Below are 20966 nucleotides of genomic sequence, written 5' to 3' on the forward strand. Positions count from 1 at the left end.
CATACATAAAAATGAATGCCTGTATTCTCAATACAATAATGAACAGTGGAAGACATTTAACTGTATCTTTGGGAATTCCCTATTAAACTAAGGTGGGTCTGTAATGAGATTTTTGTCATTCAGTTCAATAAATTCATTCTTTCTCAATGCATTAATAGGTAGATTTTCTTAGTTTTAAAAAGTAACATATCATTACAGGTGTATCCCACATTCTTATCCATCCAGCTATTGATGAGTTCTAGATTGATTATCTCAGCTTTTTTGAAAAACACAGTAGTAAACAAACACAAATGTCCAGGTGCCTTTTCCATATGCTGATATTCTTTGGATATAATCTCAGGTTCAGTCTAAGACCCCCTTCATTACATAGGACCCATACCTGTCACTGTTAAGGGTCTAAGAACTGTTCGTCAGTTCTCTAGCTGATTACTCTAATGGACACAGTGTTAAAATGATTCCTAATAAATTCCTACTATATCCATAAATCAGAACTTTCATACTTTTCATCAGAGAAACTTTTACTTGTAGGAGAAGACAATTAATACAAAGACATTCAGCTGTTTAATGTACACAGAATAAAGTACTATGACTTGATCACCCCTAAATCATAACACACTCCTCCCCAAGTTTAAGGATCTTTGTGGAAGAGGAGGCAGAAATGTAAGAGCCATCTATGATCAATAACATCGGGAACCAGTGTTTTCTGGACACAAAAGGACAGAAGAACAAGAAAACTCACAGTGATTGTGACAGTCTCACAAAAACTGTGGAAGTTTCATCAGATAAAAACCCAATACAAAGTTGGGGTGGCGAAAAATATGAAACCCCACCTCTAGCTGATTAGATCCTGGGAAGAAGTAGTCAGTTTCTTACAATGATGTGACCCAATGGTGAAAAGAGGGAAAGAAAGAAATCACAAAGTTTGGAAAGAAGAATTAATAGGATGAAGAGGAGGGTAAGGAAAATTGAGGCTTATGTTTAAATTACATCACATTAATTCTCAAATGAACCCTGGGCTGTGGTGGCACATGTCTTTAATCCCAGCACTCAGGAGGCAGAGGCCAACCTGGTCTACAAAAGCTAGTTCCAGGACAGGCTCCAAGGCTACAGAGAGACCCTGTCTAGAAAAACCAAAAAAAAAAAAAAATTCTCAAATGATTAATGGAATTAATGATTAATGGAATATTGCAAAAATAAAATTAAATAAATGTATCAAACATAAAAAATAATTTAAATATCTTCTTGCAGAGCTACAGTAATGAAAGCAGTGAAGTATTGACACACAAATCAATATCAATACCAATAGAGCTTTGATAACCAGGGGTTAACCTAGACATCTACGGTCAATATTTTTACAACTGAATTCCAAGATTGCTCCATCTAAAGGAAGAGTCTTCACCAGATGATGGTAGAACAGCTGGAAAACTACATGAAAAGAAGAATGCTGGAAATGTGAGATAGGGATAAGCTTCTTCCCCTATGACTTGAACTCATAGATTACAGAACAAGGTGTCAAAATCCAGATAAACCAGATTTCCTCCACAACAAAATGCTGATGCACTCAAGACATAGCTAAGAATATGCAGATGACAACCCACAGGATGGAAATACCTTTCCTTGTCATCTATTTGGAAAGGTTTATATCTAGATACATGCATAATTCCTCAGCTCCACACAGAAAGTAGTCTAATGGGGGGAAATATTAGAATAAAATTTCTCTGAAGACTCTGAAAGGCAAAACATCACATAAAAAGATGTCCATGTTCACTGTCTGCTTAGGAGACACCCATTGAATCTGCCCGGAGGTACCACTTCATACTAACTGAATCGTTGTTAATAATTAAGTTTCAAAATTAAAACTTTTGGCAGCTATTTGAAAAACAGAGGATCTCAAAGACATAAAATTCTGTATTAATGTGAATTTCTAAACAGGATCTCAAAAAGAAAAACATAAAGAAAGATATTATCATTTGACTCAGATGCCCCAATCCTCGGGATATAAACAGAGAAAGTGTCTGCATATGTTCACATATATAGCTTAGAGTAGCCCTAGGTATAAATAAGAAACATATCCATCAGGAGGAATAAGTTCATTGTGTTATTAATGCATGAAAATGAAATTTGCTGCAAAAGAAGGAGAAAGTACTGAAAAAAGATGAACTAAAAAAATGTTTAAGATTCCAAGCAAGTGCAAGAAAGCAGAAACTGGACGCCACATATACTGAGTCAGTTTAGATGATCCGTTCATCACAAAAAGTCTGTACATACAGAAATCACACTAACAACTGCTAAAGATGGTCTGAAGGGAGCGGAGTGATCAGTAGTGGGTGTGGTATGTTTTGTCATAGAAGGGATTGTTTTCCAACTGGAAGGAGCTGGTAGCTACAGAGCTTTGACATCACATAAAATACTACCATAATGTAAGTGAAATATGGCTACAGCTCTAAGATATCACTTTATACTTAGTGGACTAACTTTGTGAACTATATCTTATAAAAATATATATTAAAAAGGCACAAATTAGCTTGGCAGTGGTGGTATATGCCTTCAATCTGAGCACTTTGAAGTCAAAGACAGGCAGATCTCACTGAGTTTGAGTCCAGCGTGGTCTACAAATCAAGTTCCAGGACAGCCAGGACTGTTACACAAAGAAATCTTTTCTTGAAAAAACAAAGAAATACAAAACAAAGCAAAAAAGGCACAAAATAGACAAAATAGTCTGTCAAAAGAAAATAGCAACATTGGGGGATGCAGATTCCAGAATATTAATTATTGCTACGCACTTGCAGTAACGAAGAACTCAGGAGCGTGAATCTCTAGCAAAAGACAATTTAAGATCAGTGCAGTAAAATCAATGCCCACAACCAAATCCAAACATCTAGCGTCAACTGGTTTTCACTGAGTTCCAAAGAAATTCAATAAAAAATTATCTTTTGAATAAATTACATAATGCCAATGCAGTTCATGCTGTCATGATACCCAGTAGATACCAATTATCAACCCCTTTTGATGAAAATTAACTTGAACTTGTACTCAAAGCCTCATTCTTCCATACACCTCCTCTTTCCACCACATCTCTCTACATCAGTCAGTCCTTCTAAAAATAACTCCCATATCTATCCTTTAAAAATAACAATATGACTAGGTGGCGGAAGCACCGGCGCACAGACAGTTCCGGCCGGCGGAGGCACCGGCAGGCAGGCCTAGGCGGCAGAAGCAACGGCGCGCAGGCAGGCCCGGGCAGCGGAGGCACCAGTACGCAGGCAAGTCCTGGCGGCAGAGGCACCGGCGTGCAGGCAGGCCTGGGTGGCGGAGGCACCAGCAGTCAGGCCCGGCAGGCAGGCCTAGGCAGCGGAAGCACCGGCGCACAGACAGTTCCGGGCGGCGGAGGCACCGGCAGGCAGGCCCGGGCGGCGGAGGCACTGGATACAGGATAGTGCGGGCAAGAAACAGTGAAGCCTGCACTGAGAACAGATTGCCCCGCTACAATTAAATCAAACCCAATAGATAGCATCGGTAAGAGGAGATGGGCAGACGCCAAGGCAAGAATTCACCCAACAATCTGAAAAACAACATGAAAACACCAGAACCCAATGATCTTACAACACAAGGACTTGAACACCCTATCACAGGAGAAGAGGAAAAAACTGACTTTTTGAAAGCAATAGAGTCCCTTAAACAACATGTAAAAAACGCCCTCATAGAAATGGATGAGAAGTATAACAAAAAGTTTGAAGAAATGAGTAAATACGTAAATGATACCCTGGGAAGCCAAGAAAAAACGATCAAACAGGTAATGGAAACAGTCCAAGAATTGAAAACTGAAATGGAAGCAAGGAAGAAAACACAAACTGAGGACCAGCTGGATATGGCAAATATAGATCAACGAGCAGAGACTACAGAAACAAGCATAATCAATAGAATACAAGAGATAGAAGAAAGAATCTCAGATTCTGAAGACAACATAGAGAAAATAAACGGACTGATCAAAGAAAACACCAAAACCAACAAATTCTCATCACAAAACATTCAGGAAATATGGGACACAATAAAAAGACCAAACCTAAGAATAATAGGGATAGAAGAAGGAGAAGAGGCACAGCTCAAAGGTCCAGAAAACATTTTTAACAAAATTATGGAAGAAAACTTCCCCAACATAAAGAAAGATATTCCTTTGAATATTCAAGAAGCATACAGAACACCAAACAGACTGGATCAAAAAAAAAACGTCCCCTCGCCATATAATAATCAAAACACAAAATATACAGATTAAAGAAAGAATATTAAGAGCTGCAAAGGAAAAAGGCCAAGTAACTTATAAGGGTAAACCGATCAGACTTACACCTGACTTCTCTATGGAAACCATGAAAGCCAGAAGGTCCTGGATAGAGGTACTACAGAAACTAAGAGACCATGGGTGCAAACCCAAACTACTATACCCAGCCAAGCTATCGTTCACTATCAATGGAGAAAACAAGACATTCCAGGATAAGAACAAATTTAAACAATACGTTGCCACAAATCCAGCCCTACAGAAAGTAATAGAAGGAAAATCACAACCCAAGGAATCCAACATTGCCAACACTGCCTACAATAACCCAGGCATCTAGCGACCCTTCAACAGCACAACTCAAAGAAGGGAGACACACAAACTCTTCTACCAAAAGCAGTAAGAATAACCGGAGTTAACAACCACTGGTCATTAATATCACTTAATATTAATGGTCTCAATTCACCAATAAAAAGGCACAGGCTAAGAGATTGGATACGAAAACAGGATCCAACAGTCTGCTGTTTGCAAGAAACTCATCTCAACCACAAAGACAGGCATCTACTCAGAGTAAAGGGTTGGGAAAAGGTTTTTCAAGCAAATGGTCCTAAGAAAAAAGCAGGTGTGGCCATACTAATTCCTAACAAAACTGACTTCAAACTAAAATCAATCAGAAGAGATCGACAGGGACACTTTATACTCATAACAGGAACGATTCAGCAGGATGAAGTCTCAATCCTGAATATCTATGCCCCTAATATAAAAGCACCCACTTATGTAAAAGAAATATTGCTAAAACTCAAGGCAGACATCAAATCACACACACTAGTAGTAGAAGACTTCAACACACCTCTCTCACCAATGGACAGGTCAATCAGACAGAAAACTAATAGAGAATTAAGAGAATTGTTGGAGGTAATGAATCAAATGGACTTAACAGACATCTATAGAACACTCCACCCAAATAGGAAAGAATACACCTTCTTCTCTGCAGCTCATGGAACCTTCTCGAAAATTGACCACATACTTGGAAACAAAGGAAACCTCCACAGATACAAAAAAATATCAGTGTCCACCTGTGTCTTATCAGATCACCACGGATTAAAGTTAGAAGCCACCAACAAAGCTACCCCCAGAAAGCTGACAAACTCATGGAAACTGAACAGTCAACTACTGAACCACACCTGGGTCAAGGAAGAAATTAAGAAAGAAATTAAAGTCTTCCTTGAATTTAATGAAAACAAAGAGACAACATACTCAAACCTATGGGACACGATGAAAGCAGTGCTAAGAGGAAAGTTCATAGCACTAAGTGCCCACTTAAAGAAAACGGAGAAAGCATACATTGGGGACTTAACAGCACACCTGAAAGCTCTAGAAAAAAAAAGAAGCAGACATGCCCAGGAGGAGTAGAAGACTGGAAATAATCAAACTGAGGGCAGAAATCAACAAAATAGAAACACAGAAAATAGTCCAAAGAATCAATGAAACAAAAAGTTGGTTCTTGGAGAAAATCAACAAGATTGACAAACCCCTATCCAAACTAATTAAACGACAGAGAGAGAACACGCAAATAAATAAGATCAGAAATGAAAAGGGGGACATAACCACAGACACAGAGGAAATTCAGAGAATCATTAGATCTTACTACAAAAGCCTGTATGCCACAAAACTGGAAAATGCAAAAGAAATGGACACTTTTTTAGATAAGTACCATATACCAAACCTAAACCAAGACCAGGTGAACGATCTAAATAGACCTGTTAGTCGCGAAGAATTAGAAACAGTTATCAAAAATCTCCCTTCCAAAAAAAGCCCAGGGCCAGATGGTTTCAATGCAGAATTCTACCAGAACTTCCAAGAAGAGCTAATACCTATACTTCTTAATGTATTTCACAATATAGAAACAGAAGAGTCATTGCCAAATTCCTTTTATGAAGCTACAGTTACCCTGATACCAAAACCACACAAAGACCCAACCAAGAAAGAGAATTACAGGCCTATCTCACTCATGAACATCGACGCAAAAATTCTCAATAAAATACTGGCAAACCGAATCCAAGAACACATTAGAAAAGTTATCCATTATGATCAAGTAGGCTTCATTCCAGAGATGCAGGGCTGGTTCAACATACGCAAATCTATCAATGTAATCAACCATATAAATAAACTGAAAGAAAAAAACCATATGATCATTTCATTAGATGCTGAAAAAGCATTCGACAAAATTCAACACTCCTTTATGATAAAGGTCTTGGAGAGATTAGGGATACAAGGGGCATACCTAAATATAATAAAAGCTATTTACAGCAAGCCGACAGCTAACATTAAATTAAATGGAGAAAAACTCAAAGCCATCCCACTAAAATCAGGAACACGACAAGGATGTCCACTCTCTCCATACCTCTTCAATATAGTGCTTGAAGTTCTAGCAATAGCAATAAGACAACATAAGGGGATCAAGGGGATCCGTATTGGAAAGGAAGAAGTTAAGCTTTCATTATTTGCAGATGATATGATAGTATACATAACCGACCCCAAAAACTCTACCAAAGAACTCCTACAGCTGATAAACACCTTTGGTAATGTGGCAGGATACAAAATCAACTCCAAAAAATCAGTTGCCTTCCTATACACTAAGGATAAGGAAGCAGAGAGGGAAATCAGAGAAGCATCACCTTTCACGATAGCCACAAATAGCATAAAATACCTTGGGGTAACTCTGACCAAGGAAGTGAAAGATCTATTTGGCAAGAACTTTAAGTCTTTGAAGAAAGAAATTGAAGAGGACACCAGAAAATGGAAGGACCTCCCTTGCTCTTGGATTGGGAGGATCAACATAGTAAAAATGGCAATTCTACCAAAAGCAATCTATAGATTCAACGCAATCCCCATCAAAATCCCATCAAAATTCTTCACAGATCTGGAGAAGACAATAATCAACTTTATATGGAAAAACAAAAAACCCAGGATAGCCAAAACAATCTTATACAATAAAGGATTGTCTGGAGGCATTACCATCCCTGACTTCAAACTCTATTACAGAGCTACAGTACTGAAAACGGCTTGGTACTGGCATAAAAACAGAGAAGTCGACCAATGGAATAGAATAGAAGACCCTGACTTTAGCCCACAAACCTATGAACACCTGATTTTCGATAAAGGAGCTAAAAGTATACAATGGAAAAAAGAGAGCATCTTCAACAAATTGTGCTGGCAAAACTGGAAGTCAATCTGTAGAAGAATGAAAATAGATCCATATATATCACCATGCACAAAACTCAAGTCCAAATGGATTAAAGACCTCAATATCAGTCCAAACACACTGAATCTGATAGAAGAGAAAGTGGGAAGTACTCTACAACACATGGGCACAGGAGAACACTTCCTACGTACAACCCCAGCAGCACAAACACTAAGGACATCATTGAATAAATGGGACCTCCTGAGACTGAGAAGCTTCTGTAAAGCAAAGGACACTGTCACTAAGACAGAAAGGCAACCCACTGACTGGGAGAAGATCTTCACCAACCCCGCAACTGACAAAGGTCTGATATCCAAAATATACAAAGAACTCAAGAAATTAGACCGTAAAAGGTTAATCAATCCAATTATAAAATGGGGCACTGAGCTGAACAGAGACTTTTCAACAGAAGAAGTTCAAATGGCCAAAAGTCACTTAAGATCATGCTCAACTTCCTTAGCAATCAGGGAAATGCAAATCAAGACAACATTAAGATACCATCTTACACCGGTCAGAATGGCTAAAATCAAAAACACCAATGATAGCCTCTGCTGGAGAGGTTGTGGAGAAAGGGGCACTCTCATCCATTGCTGGTGGGAATGCAAACTTGTGCAACCACTTTGGAAAGCAGTGTGGCGGTTTCTCAGGAAAGTCGGGTTCAACCTACCTCTTGACCCAGCAATACCACTATTGGGAATATACCCAAGAGATGCCCAAACATACAACAAAAGTATATGCTCAACTATGTTCATAGCAGCATTGTTTGTAATTGCCAGAACCTGGAAACAACCTAGATGTCCTTCAATGGAAGAATGGATGAAGAAAGTATGGAATATATACATATTAGAGTACTACTCAGCAGTAAAAAACAATGACTTCTTGAATTTTGCATACAAATGGACGGAAATTGAAAACACTATCCTGAGTGAGGTAAGCCAGACCCAAAAAGAGGAACATGGGATGTACTCACTCATATTTGGTTTCTAGCCATAAATAAAGGACATTGAGACTATAATTCGTGACTCTAGAGAAGCTAAATAAGAAGGTGAACCCAAAGAAAAACATATAAGCATCCCCCTGAATATTAACCTTCATCAGGCGATGAAAGAAGACAGAGACAGAGACCAACATTGGAGCACTGGACTGAAGTCTCACGATCCAAAGGAGGAGCAGAAGGAGAGTGAGCACGAGCAAGGAACTCAGGACGGCGAGGGGTGCACCCACACACTGAGGCAATGGGGATGATCTATCGGGAACTCACCAAGGCCAGCTGGCCGGGGACTGAAAAAGCATGGGACAAAACCGGTCTCGCTGAACATAATGGACAATGAGGACTACTGAGAACTGAAGAACAATGGCAATGGGTTCTTGATCCTATTGCATGTAATGGCTTTGTGGGAGCCCAGGTAGTTTGGATGCTCACCTTAATAGACCTGGATGGAGGTGGGTGGTCCTTGGACCTCCCACAGGGCAGAGAAACCTGCTTGCTCTTTGGGCTGAGGAGGAAGGAAGACTTGATTGGGGGAGGGGGAGGGAATGGGAGGTGGTGGCGGGGAAGAGGCAGAAATCTTTAATAATTAAATTAATTAATTAATAAAAAAAACAAAAAAACAAAAAAACAAAAAAAAATAAATAAAAATAACAATATGGCCAGATCTATTTTAATTCAGTAGACATGCAGGAATACTAAGCACACAACATGTGCATTTATGGTGCCAGTATTCCCACTGCCATGATAGTTGGTTATTTTCTACTTGACTTGGATTCTTTCCAAGCTTACCTTCCCTTTGTATCCTTCTTCTCCTCAGTTACAATTTTTAAAGAACAGAGCCAATATGTTCTAGTTAACAAATTCCCTCTATATTTTCAGTAACCATATGGTGCATCCCAACGCATAATAAATACTAAAACTGTTTTTCAAATAATCCTGACTTAAAGCATCTCTGACAAACATTTCAGTGTTCCACAAATCACAAATGCTCAGGCAATAACACAAATTTATATTAATATTTTACCTGCTTTAGTTTAGTCAGGTAGTAATCAATAAAGTCCCGAGGGTTTGCAACATTCAATGATTCCTGATGTTCTTTAATTTTTTCCAAAAGGTAACTTCTGATATAATTAACATTTTTTGGTATTGTGCGATGACTTCCTGGACAATAGTCTATTAGTGAAGGGAAATTATTGCAAACCTACAAAATCAGACAGAGAAATTTTTGTTAAGGTGTACTGTTTTCCTTTTAGTCTTACATGTGGTGTGTGTATGCATCCATGTGTGTGCCATGTATGTGTGGGTGCCTTAGAAGTCACATATATCAGATCCAATCTGATCTGATAATGGTTTGGGGACACCTAATATGGATGTATAAATTGGGCTCGGGTCCTTTGGAAGATCAACACACCTTCTTAACCACTGCTTCATCTCTCCAACCCTTTCCAAAGAATTTTTTGAAGAAACAGAGATGAGGAAATACACATAGCCATAATATATAGCAAGACCAACTTGGGTTTATAGATTCAGACACAAATGAAAAATAATGTCCGGGGCTGGAGAGATGGCTCAGTGGTTAAGAGCATTGCCTGCTCTTTCAAAGGTCCTGAGTTCAATTCCCAGCAACCACATGGTGGCACACAACCATCTGTAATGAGGTCTGGTGCCCTCTTCTGGCCTGCAGGCATATACAGACTCAATATATTGTATACGTAATAAATAAATAAATAAATATTTAAAAAAAAAAAGAAAAAAAGAAAAATAATGTCCAAAAAAAGAAGGAGGTGTTTATCACAGGGAACAACTCCCTGTGACAGCAGAGAGATTTGGGGGGAAAACACCTTCATGAATGATCAAAGATCAGAATCAAGTTTCAACATTCATAAATCACTTTAGTATAAATATTACTTGTGAAAACTGACTAATGACTTATACCACTTATTTTCTACAAGTCTGAAGTATAATATAATATAAATCTTGGGTATCTCATCACTGCCCTGAACTGTGAAGATCTTGGAGGCCTGGCTCTGCAGGACCAATGCTTCTCATGCTCCAGCAGATCACATATGGGGTGGATGCTAAGGTGAATCATTTCATAACCCTTGCTCTGGCCCTACATAGTTGCAGTGTTGGCCAGCCCTCCAGGTCTCCCCCTATCTTCACAATCAGGGTGAGCTCTCTGGCATACCCTGGCAGGTTCACACCTTATAGGGATGAGCTTCTTTCATGCCCTCGCAATTATCTCTCCCACACCTCAGGGTAAGATCTACTGGGTTACCCATGCAAAGTACAGAGGCCATTCTTCCAAGTGTTGCAACTGGTAAAGTGCAGGATCAAGTCTCCCTCTCTTACGACCTCGAGGTAACCTGCCACAAGCTACAAGGGAGGAGAGACAATCTCTCCCCAACACCTACCATCATAAGACAGATGAGGGGAGGGCCAGGTCTCCTATGCTCACATTTTCTAAGCTGGTTCATATGCAGCCCACCATCCCAATTAATAGGGTTAGTAGGGTCAATAGGGTCCGGGCGGCTGTAATGCCCATGGAGGTACAGGCCCAGCTTTCTTAGTTGCTGAAGTTGGTAAAGAGGAGTTTCAGGTCCCTCGCACACCACAGGTGGCAGTGGCAAGGGGAGGAGGACATCTTTCCCTCACTCTTACCACCACATGGCATATTTGTAGGTGTGGTCAGTTATTCCAGTCTCATGACCTCAGGGCCAGCTCACCTGTGCCTCTGCCCACAGGGTCAACTCTACTGTGCTGCCCAGGCTAGGAGTAGGGCCAGCTTTAATGAGTGCTGAAGCTGGTAAGGGCAGGGGGTTTCATCTCCCTCATCTGCCTCAGGCGTGAGGGGTTTAATGGTAAAGGGGACATACCTCCCCAACCACACCAACAAATGACATACAAGTAGTAGGGCCAGCTCTCTCACACTCATAGCTTCGTGGCTGACTCACCTATACCCCTGTGCGCAATGTTCAACTCTTCTGTACTGTCCAGGCAAGGTATAAGATCTGCTCTTCTGAGTTCTGCTGATAGTAGGGGCACGGGCAGCTTTCCAGCTCTTATGACCTCCGGACCAGCTCTCTCACCAGCCACACTCAGTACAGGGTATCTCTCTCACACCCATGCCACCACTTGGCAGATAAGGACCAGGGTCAGAATCCCCAACCTCACATTCTTAGGGTTGGCACACCCGCATCACTATCAGCAGGATCAGCACCACTGTGAAACCCAAAAGAGGTGCAGGGCCCACTTTTCCTAGGGTTTCAGCCAGTGAGTGACCTGATCTACAGCCCTTTCCTCTTGGCCATATGTGCTATCAGAAGCCATGGACATCAACACAGACCACGACAGCAACAGGTCCATATACTCAGATATGGACCCTGTCTGCAGCCAAGTTCCAGACATCACCATGGCCCTGTGTGGCAACCAAGCCACCCACCTCAGCCCACTCCTCCCTGTTTCACTTCTTTAGATGTGTCTTTCTCCATCTGTACTGAGCCATTCTATCTCTGTCTTTCCCGTATCACACCGTACATTTGCCCACCATAGCGGTGTCTGACTGCTTGGTGCCTTGTTGCACTGGGGCAGCCCTAATCACTGTCATTCTTTATGGAGAGTTAGGAGATGCCAGTTTAGCACAGGATAATTCTGAGAATATGTATCTGGGTCACAGAGCATCAAATGACTCCTCATTTCTACCTGTTTATTTGTTAACTAGGATTCCAGCAGACACATCACGCCACTGAAACTACTCAGTGTTTCCTGGCAGATTTCATTGTCATAAATATTCTTTTTCATTTAAGGGAATATTCTTTCTAAACTAAAATATTCCTGCCTAGTAGTATGATGAGGATGTGTTTAATAATTGAAAAGATAAGAATTATTCATAGAAGAATGTCCTATGAACAACTGACCACACTTCTAGATGTGAATGTGATACTTTGTACAAACAGCTCTGTGGACATCAACTGGAAAATCAATGGATATAGAGCTAGCAGTCTCAAGTCGACCTGAAAATCTCCTTTCAGTTTTGCTAACGACTCAAACCTGCCTTCTAGATATTCTTTCCATAATATATTATTCAGAACTGTGGTTTCTAATAACCTCAATTTTTGGTCCATATTGAATTTGAACTTTGAGAATGAAAGACTATGAATCTGTTCTCAGAAAAAAGAAAGATCTTTACTTCACCTGCATCCATGGGGAGCTCAGAATCCTGACATTCTCATTCACTTTTCCCATCAAGTTAAGAAAATCCTGATCTTTATACTCAAAACGATTCTGGAAAACAGTGGAGCAGATGACATTGCAGGGAGCACAGCTCAAGATGAACGTGGGGTCACAGGGTGAACCTGAACAAACAATAGGAAAAATACTATTAAAATAGACAAAGAAGTTTTGGCTTTGTTAACAGGTAAAGAGTCTTTGGAAGTTTTAAACCATATCCTATCTACAATTTTTCTAACAACTAAGCATTCATTATATGTAGAATCAATGTATCACTTTAACCTTAAATTTGAGTTGGCCTCAACCTCAGTAGTTACATAAGAACAGCTCATATCTATTACACCAATTTTTATACTTTTAACTATATGGTATTTGAAAGAAAACCAAAGATTTTAAAAAGCTAATATTTCTAGTATTCTGAACAGAATTACTTCTTACTAGAGTATCTAGTTTCCATGCACCACTCAGATGAAAATAGAAAGGTGTACACCTGGAAGATCTGCAGCCACAAAGAAGCAAGTATTGATGCAAGGAAGGAGGAAACTCACTGCAGGTGAGTTCTGGTATTAGAAGAAAAAAAAAAAAACATGGGAGACTTCCTCCTAGTTACATAAGAATAATTTGTAATCTCAAGAATAATCACTTCTATGTGGATGAAAGCATTCATTTTACAGTTAGATTTCAAGAGGGGAAAGCAATAAAGGGCAGTGATAGAGACTTCCCCTTTTTCATCTCATCATTTAAAACAACACATTTTCTCCAGAGGAAGTAAATGCAGTACTTGAAAAATAGACACAAAGTATAACAAGATCAGTGCTAGACAGAGAGCTCTGCATTCAAAGTACTTGTGGCTGTTTTAGAGGACCAAAGTTCAGTTCTGAGCAGCCTCCTGGTGACTCATAGCTTACTGTAACCCCAGTTCCAGAGGAATATGATACAATTTTCTTACTTCTGTGGCACCAGGTACAAAAGTGGTGCACATGTGTATATGCAGGCAAACATTTATACACATAAAATAAAAATAAACAATCTTTTTAATTCTAACAAAGAAGTCTTGGGTAGGATGCAGTAGGACAAATGGAAATGGAGCTTCCAGAAGCGTGATGATAGGGAAGCATGTTCGAAGCACGTGCTACATTCCTACGAAATGTCTATATGAAGCTCACACTGTATACAGTATTAGTGACAATAATGGTTAGTTTTTTAAAGAAATAAATAATGATTATGTTCAATAAAACTACACAGCATATTTAGGCATAAGTGTGGTTTGTAGATTTGTAAACATTTCCCAAAAATCACCATTATTAAATATGCTGATATAATACTTAAAATTTTTGTAACACATAGGTGTATGATATTACAGGTCAAAAAATTACAAGGAAATTTCATATTTAGGCCTATTTTTATTTGTGTAAATGTGTTCAGAGGTGTGTGTGTGTGTGGTGTACATCTGGGTAGGCTAGGAGAGCATGGAGTTACCTTATACAGGCACTGGGAAGGAGCATTCTCTCTCAAGTAAGAAAGAAGTCATCTCACTCCAGCTCTCAGAACAGTTTTTTTTGATGTCTTTTCTACAGTGAGTTTGCTTTGGTCAAATGATGAATACACTTTCCATTCAAACTGATTCAAAATTTATATGTGTAGACCCCACATAAGGATCACATAAAATAAGTGTTTTGAATAAATTATGAAACATTTAAATATACGAAACTCCTTAATAGTGTTGTGGCTATACCAGGGTTTAAAAACATGACTATATTCTATGCTATTAGGAAATGTTTGATTTAAGCCAAAAACATCGAAGGGTAAAAGATTGCGACATTTCTTATGTGTATGCAAGCTGTTCACAGATTAAATTTGATTTTTAGCCTTTCCTTTCACTTTATTTGGAAAAAAAACTTAAAGTCCTTAGAAATAAAACAGGTAATCAGATTTGTTTTTGCAGAAAAGAGACTTCTGAAGTAGCATTTATAGCGGTAGCAAAAGAAAAGTGTTTCATTTTCTACAAAACATACAAAATGTTGAACTTGAGCATAGGTGACTGGCAGGATTAAAAACAGAATCAAAAGGTTAACAATAGCAGTTCATGTTTTTAAAGACATAATTTAATTAAGAAATAATTTCCTTGTTTTCTTTGTGCATCTTGCAGATTTGTGCTATCATATGTGTTTCGATAGAATGCAATTCAAAACAGTAAGTGCAATGATATAAGAAATAATGAAGCTGTTTACATTTAATGATTTATATATGTTGAACCATTCCTGAAACTCTGGGATGAATCCAATTACATCACAGTGCATAATCACTTTCATGCAATATGAATTTGGTTACAAATATTTTATTGAAAAAATAAATTTCTCCATGTTCATCAGAGATGTCAGCCTATAATTTCTTCTTTTTTGATCTCTCTCTCTCTCTCTCTCTCTCTCTCTCTCTCTCTCTCCTCTCTGTGTGTGTGGGGGGGTGTTAATCCTGTTCTTCCTTTCTTTTATGCTTTGTCTACTTTTGTTACCATGGAAATACCAACATTGTAAAAAGATTTTTAGAAACACTTCATTTTCTATTTTACCCAGTAATTCGAGGAGTATAGGTTTTGGTTCCTTTTGGAAATCTGATAGAATTAGGTATTGAATCCACCTTGCCCTGGCATATTGCAGTTGAGAGATTTTCAATTTCTGCTTCTCTATCATTGAATGTTATAAGTCTATTTGAATTATTTATTTTACCTTGATTTGGGTTTGGCAGGCCATCTATAGCTAGACACATATCTGTTTATTTCACATTTTTTAGTTTGGTGGGACATAACTTTTTAGTCCATCCTTGAGATTGCTTGAATTTCAGGTTGGGCAGTAGTGGCACATACCTTTAATTCCAGTACCCAGAAGACAGAGGCAGATGAATCTCTGTGAGTTTGAGGCCAGCCTGGTATACATAGCTAGCTCCAGGAAAGCTAGGTGTACACAGAGAAACTGTGACTCAAAGCATAGCACTCATTTGTCCAGGAACTTATGATCTAGTCATGTCTGACCTCAAACTCACAAACATATACCTATCTCTGACTCCTGAGTGCTACGTTTAAAAGTATGCACCACCACATCCAGCCTTCTTACTACCTACTTCTTATGTTATTATTTGGTCATTTTTGAAGACTTTATATATGCATCACTACGTTATTAATTTGAGATTTCTCAAATGTTTCATATAGGCTAGCATCCATAATGCTGGAAGGTGCTTTGTGGGCTACCAAGAAAGAAAAGTAGTGATCAAGATCATCCAGATATAAACTCATAGTTACAATAACAACTTGGCTGGCAAGGCAGATCTACTGGTGCACAGTGAGAATGATCATGGTGGAAGTTACAAACAATATTCTCTTTTGGTCAAAGGCCTGTGCCAGGATATAAATTCCATACTCATCACTATTATCTGGTCAAGGTCCTCTACCTGGAAATATCATCAACTTTTGGGGGAATCTGCTACTATCACTCTGCTTAATGGACATAGTATTAATCAACTCCAAATAAATTCTTGCTATATCTATTGATCAATGCATCTCTCAATCTACATTAGAGAAACTCTTATTTGTGGTAGATGATGATTAACACAGAGACCCACAGCTATTTAAGGCACAGAGGAAAAAGACTATGGTATTATGGGCCATAAATGGGAAATCTATGTCTCACTGCTTCTTCCTAAACCTTGAGGATCAAAATGAAAGAAGGGAAAGAAAAAGGCAAAGATCCTTGAATAAAAGGGGGCAGAAAGAGCTTAAGAGCCAGAGTGGTGGATAACTATGAGGAATGGTATCTTCTAGGCACAGCGGGCCAGATGCATGATTAGACTCACAGGAAATATGACACTATGCGCAATATTTGTGCAAGCCAAAGCCCAAAAATAATCCTTGAATGGAGATAGAATTTAGACATAATGTTCTACGTTAATGGATGAGTTATTGTCAATTACTAGCTTCTGGAAGAGGAAGGGTCAATTTTCTCTAAGAGTGTAGCCCCTGATAAATTGGCCATGCTTTGTTGGAAGACCACACATAGAATAATATTTGAACATCACAAATTGGCCTTTGGAGGAAATACACAAAAAATTGTTAGGAAGAAAAGTAGGTATCTATGAGAAAAAGTAGAGGGGAAAGCATGAATAGAATATGATAAAAATGGGAGAATTCTGTAGGGCTAGTAAGGTGATGGACCTTAGAAAAAATCTACTACCTAGTCAGCTTGACCAGCATAATTCTTTACTACATTCTAAATCATATCCTTTTATGTATAGGTAAATGTAGCTACCACTCCCTATTAAAAAAAAAAACTTCTTTTTACAGCAAATAGAGATCATCAGAAAAAAGCCACAATTGGATACAATGCATAAAACTGATTGTGGGAATCCTACCCTTAACAGATACAAATGCATCACAACTCCTGCATCTGTGACTCAGGAAACATCACAGAAGAGGAGGCAGAAAGATTGGAAGAATAAGAATATCAAGAAGTCTAGTAGAAAACAGTCTCTCTTAGAAATGACTTTAAAACAATACTGCAAAAAATGACAAAATCAGTAGATGTGCTAATGTGGAAAGGGAAAAATTTCAGAGTCCAACCCCTAGACAGGGAACTCCATACAACTAATAACTGCTGGGGTAAGGATAACTATCCTTTCCAATAGTTAAGCTGTCTCACTGGTTGTCCAAGTGCAGAGTAGTCAACCCTGAAATCATCTATATGATATCTAACAACAAAGAGTACAGAAGAGGTTGTGTACATATGTGTACAAGGACATACATATATAAAATACTAATCAAAGGAAAAAAGGCTATCAACTATATAGTAGGAAGGGCATGAGAAGGGACAAGAGAGGGTATCTGGAAAGTGATAGAAAGAGAAAAGAAGAGGAATTAATGGTATTCTATTTCAATTAAAACATATTTTTAAACAAGTACCTAATTCTGAAAGAACTAATGAAAATTTTCTTACAAAAATCTTACATGCCAAGCACAAATCATATTTGGTAGATATTAAATGAAAACATCAAGTAGGGTATATAGGAAAGTGGGTATGTATCTCAGAGGAGTTGGTTGGAGATCATGATGAAAACACATCATATAAGATTCTCAATGCAGTAAATAATTTTTAAACAAATCACAACACAATTCTGAGATCATGCAATAATAGAAAAAATAATCGATGAAAATTCTATTGTACTTGGCTAAGAAATGAAAACCTTAAATCGTATCAGTGTTACCCAGGACTGTAAACATTAGCCTAGGAGAATCCCGGTACTGTTCAGTTAATTTGCTCAAATGTCTGTAATCCAAGAAAAAGAAAACAAATATCCTTTGATTGGGATCTGCCACTATTATAAATAGCAATTATTCTGTGGTAAAATGATCCACAAAGACAAAGTACAGTTGTGCTGATGGAAATGCACAATTATGCAGCTCAAAAGAAAATTAACATGAAATGCATATCAGTTGTTTCTGATTTAAAAACAAAGAAAATTTAGGTAAAATATGATCAACATGTCATATTCACATACCTAAACTATAAGGTGATGCATACACCTACACTTACCATTGGTTTTTCTCAGTTCCTCCACAAGGCACTGTGCTTCTTCTTGAACGCGGTCCTCAATGCTTCTTTTCCCCATGCCCAAATTCCGCAGAGTCATGAGTGAGAATCTCCTTGTCTCTTTCCACCTGTTTCCATTACTAAAAACAATGCCTAAAGAAACAGTAAAACACTAGAAAAATATTCTAGACTTCTCTTAGGACTGGAGAGGGAGGAGGAGAGGGAGTGGGAGGGAAATGGGAGGAAGAGAGGAGGTGGAAATTTTTAATAAATAAATAAATTTTAAAAAGAAAAAAACTAAAATAAATAAAAATAAATATAAAAAATAAAAGTCATATTTTATGTAAAGAGACAGTTCTGTAATTAATCAGTGTTAAAATAAAGAATAAAATGTAAAATAAAAAAAGAAAAATATTCTAGGAACAAATGAGAGATCTGATGGGTGGAAACAACAGAGATCCAACCAGTACCTAGGGAAGAGGTTCCACCCCTTCTTTCAGTCTTCACTTTCACAAGAAACACTGTGAAACACTCATATAAGCATGTATAGTTACTTACCACGGCCTTTACTAACTCTTTCAGCCATTGGGGAGCTTCCTCTGCCAGCAAACTCCTCCCCATGATCAATCAGAGCCTCCTTCACTGCTTCATACCCATGCAACACCACAGCGGGCTTCATGCCCAAGTACAGGGTGAAGACTGGGCCATAAACTTTTGAGAACTGAAAATAGGAAAAAATCATGTGAATACTAGCAAGAAAAGATCATTTTAATTTTCATGGTGTCAACTTCATTCCCACTGATATTATCCCTCATTGTATTTTAATATTCTTTAGTTAGGCAAATCTCAGTTTCAAATGGTTCTGAAGCCTACTCATATAACATTATGGTGAATATCAGTTATTGATCACCTACAGTGAACTGTGTAATGACTCAAGGCTCAGGTAGTTGTTACACAAAGATTACAATGAATTTTCACACTAAAACATTCAGCAGGATGCTGACAACCTGAACTCCCTGTAGGACACACACCTATATGCTGTCTGCCCCCACTCTCTCAGTGCCTGCCCACCTTACCCACAATCGCTCCTGCCGTCCTTCTTACCATGCCACAGTCCCCCAACTCATGTATAAAGACCCTGTTTGAACAAAGACCACTCCACTCTGACCTATAGAAGTCCAGCCCAAAGGTGTGGAGACTCTCTACTCAACCACAGTCCACTATAGTTAGAAGACCAGAGCAGAAGTGGAAGTCAAGAACAAAATACCCAAACTACTAAAACCATACTACTATAATTAAAGATTTAATGCCTATACATCAGATTTCTTATGCCATATTTACAGGTTTAGAAAAACAACAGAGGACTTCAGGGAGCACAAAAGACCAAGAATAGTCAAGACACTCCTAAGGAGTAAAAATACTGTTTGAGCTAAAACAATACCTGACAGCAAATTATATTATAGAGTTATAGTGGTATAATCCATAGGACCCTCACAAAAAATAGACAAGTAGAACAATGGAATAGACAAAATGATGCATAAATAAAGCTTTAAGGTGAGATCCACTTAGTTTGGAAATGTAAATTTGTAAGTTGCCACATTTGATTCTATTGAGCAACCAGATTAGGTATACTGTTACTAAAATCACAGAGATTGGACACCACAGGAGTTGTACCATAGGCATGCAATATTTCCTGGGGGAAAAAAAAACCCAGTTCATTCTATGGCAGAATTCTTAGCCCCAAACTTAGGGTTTTCAAAAATTAATACTGAATATAAATATCATCAATATGCTGAAGTCTTAGCTTCATTCTTGCATTTCTGTGTTATTCCATGTCCATTGATCTATAGTTAAATTAAGCATCAGTTATGTTTTTAAAGTTAAGCTTCAAATAGATAACTTGAGTAAAAACATATATCTAAAATTCTACCTGACTTATTGAATAAAACATTACTCACCATTGGTCTTCAATCAGATATAATGGAAAAGGTTGGGCTTTTCTGTTAAGATAAGAAATATCTACAAACTTTGCAATTTTGTGGGATTTTTTCTTTTTTTTTTATACAATGCAAAGATGTAAGTGTCCTTTCATCTGAAACCTCACTTGTTACTGATTTTCTGACAATGACCAGCTATAAAAGTAATGCTTTGCAAGAATTTTGACTTTGTGATTATTTATAGCAATATTACCTCAAACACTAGATTTTCATCTAAAGCAACTTTCAGTTTATCTTCTTTATAAGGTACTGGCTGAGCACAAAGAATACTTACATTGCTCAAGCACTGGTTGAAATTCTTCACGTCTATTTGGAAGAAGTTGCCAAAAACTGGGAGAGGAGTGGGGCCAGGAGGGAGCTTTGCTCTCTCAGAGCTCTGTCTCCATATTGAGAGGAGAAACAGACAGCAGAGGCTGAACACCAGGACCACGACTGCATCCATGGAGATTCTTCTCTCTGACACAGCTGTGATCAGCCAGCATGGAGCTTTTATAACACTACCTGCACACTCAACATGTCCTTCTTTGAAACATCATTGACTGATCTGTCAGGTAACCTTTAACCTATCTCTCTCTAGTAGCCTTTGTCCTACTGATTGAGGTCAAAATGGAGATGTTCTTTTCCCTTATCCTTCTTTACAGGAATCCATTTGAATTTC

The 20966-nt window shown here is 38.4% G+C and overlaps 1 protein-coding gene across 1 annotated transcript in view; it reads right to left on the reverse strand.

Moving 5' to 3' along the window:
• The window catches only part of LOC130880573 (cytochrome P450 2C27), a 32469-nt gene extending 11719 nt beyond the window's left edge, over nt 1-20750 (reverse strand). The window contains exons 1-5 of the mRNA XM_057779679.1: nt 20583-20750; nt 18870-19032; nt 18315-18464; nt 12700-12860; nt 9530-9706 (exon numbers count right to left, since the gene is read on the reverse strand). Of these exons, the coding sequence (XP_057635662.1) occupies nt 9530-9706; nt 12700-12860; nt 18315-18464; nt 18870-19032; nt 20583-20750 (819 nt within the window). The remainder of the gene's footprint in view (nt 1-9529; nt 9707-12699; nt 12861-18314; nt 18465-18869; nt 19033-20582) is intronic.
• Nucleotides 20751-20966: the final 216 nt, after the last annotated feature.

Source organism: Chionomys nivalis, chromosome 8 (assembly GCF_950005125.1).
Source record: "Chionomys nivalis chromosome 8, mChiNiv1.1, whole genome shotgun sequence".
In the NCBI taxonomy this organism is placed as follows: Eukaryota; Metazoa; Chordata; class Mammalia; order Rodentia; family Cricetidae; genus Chionomys; species Chionomys nivalis.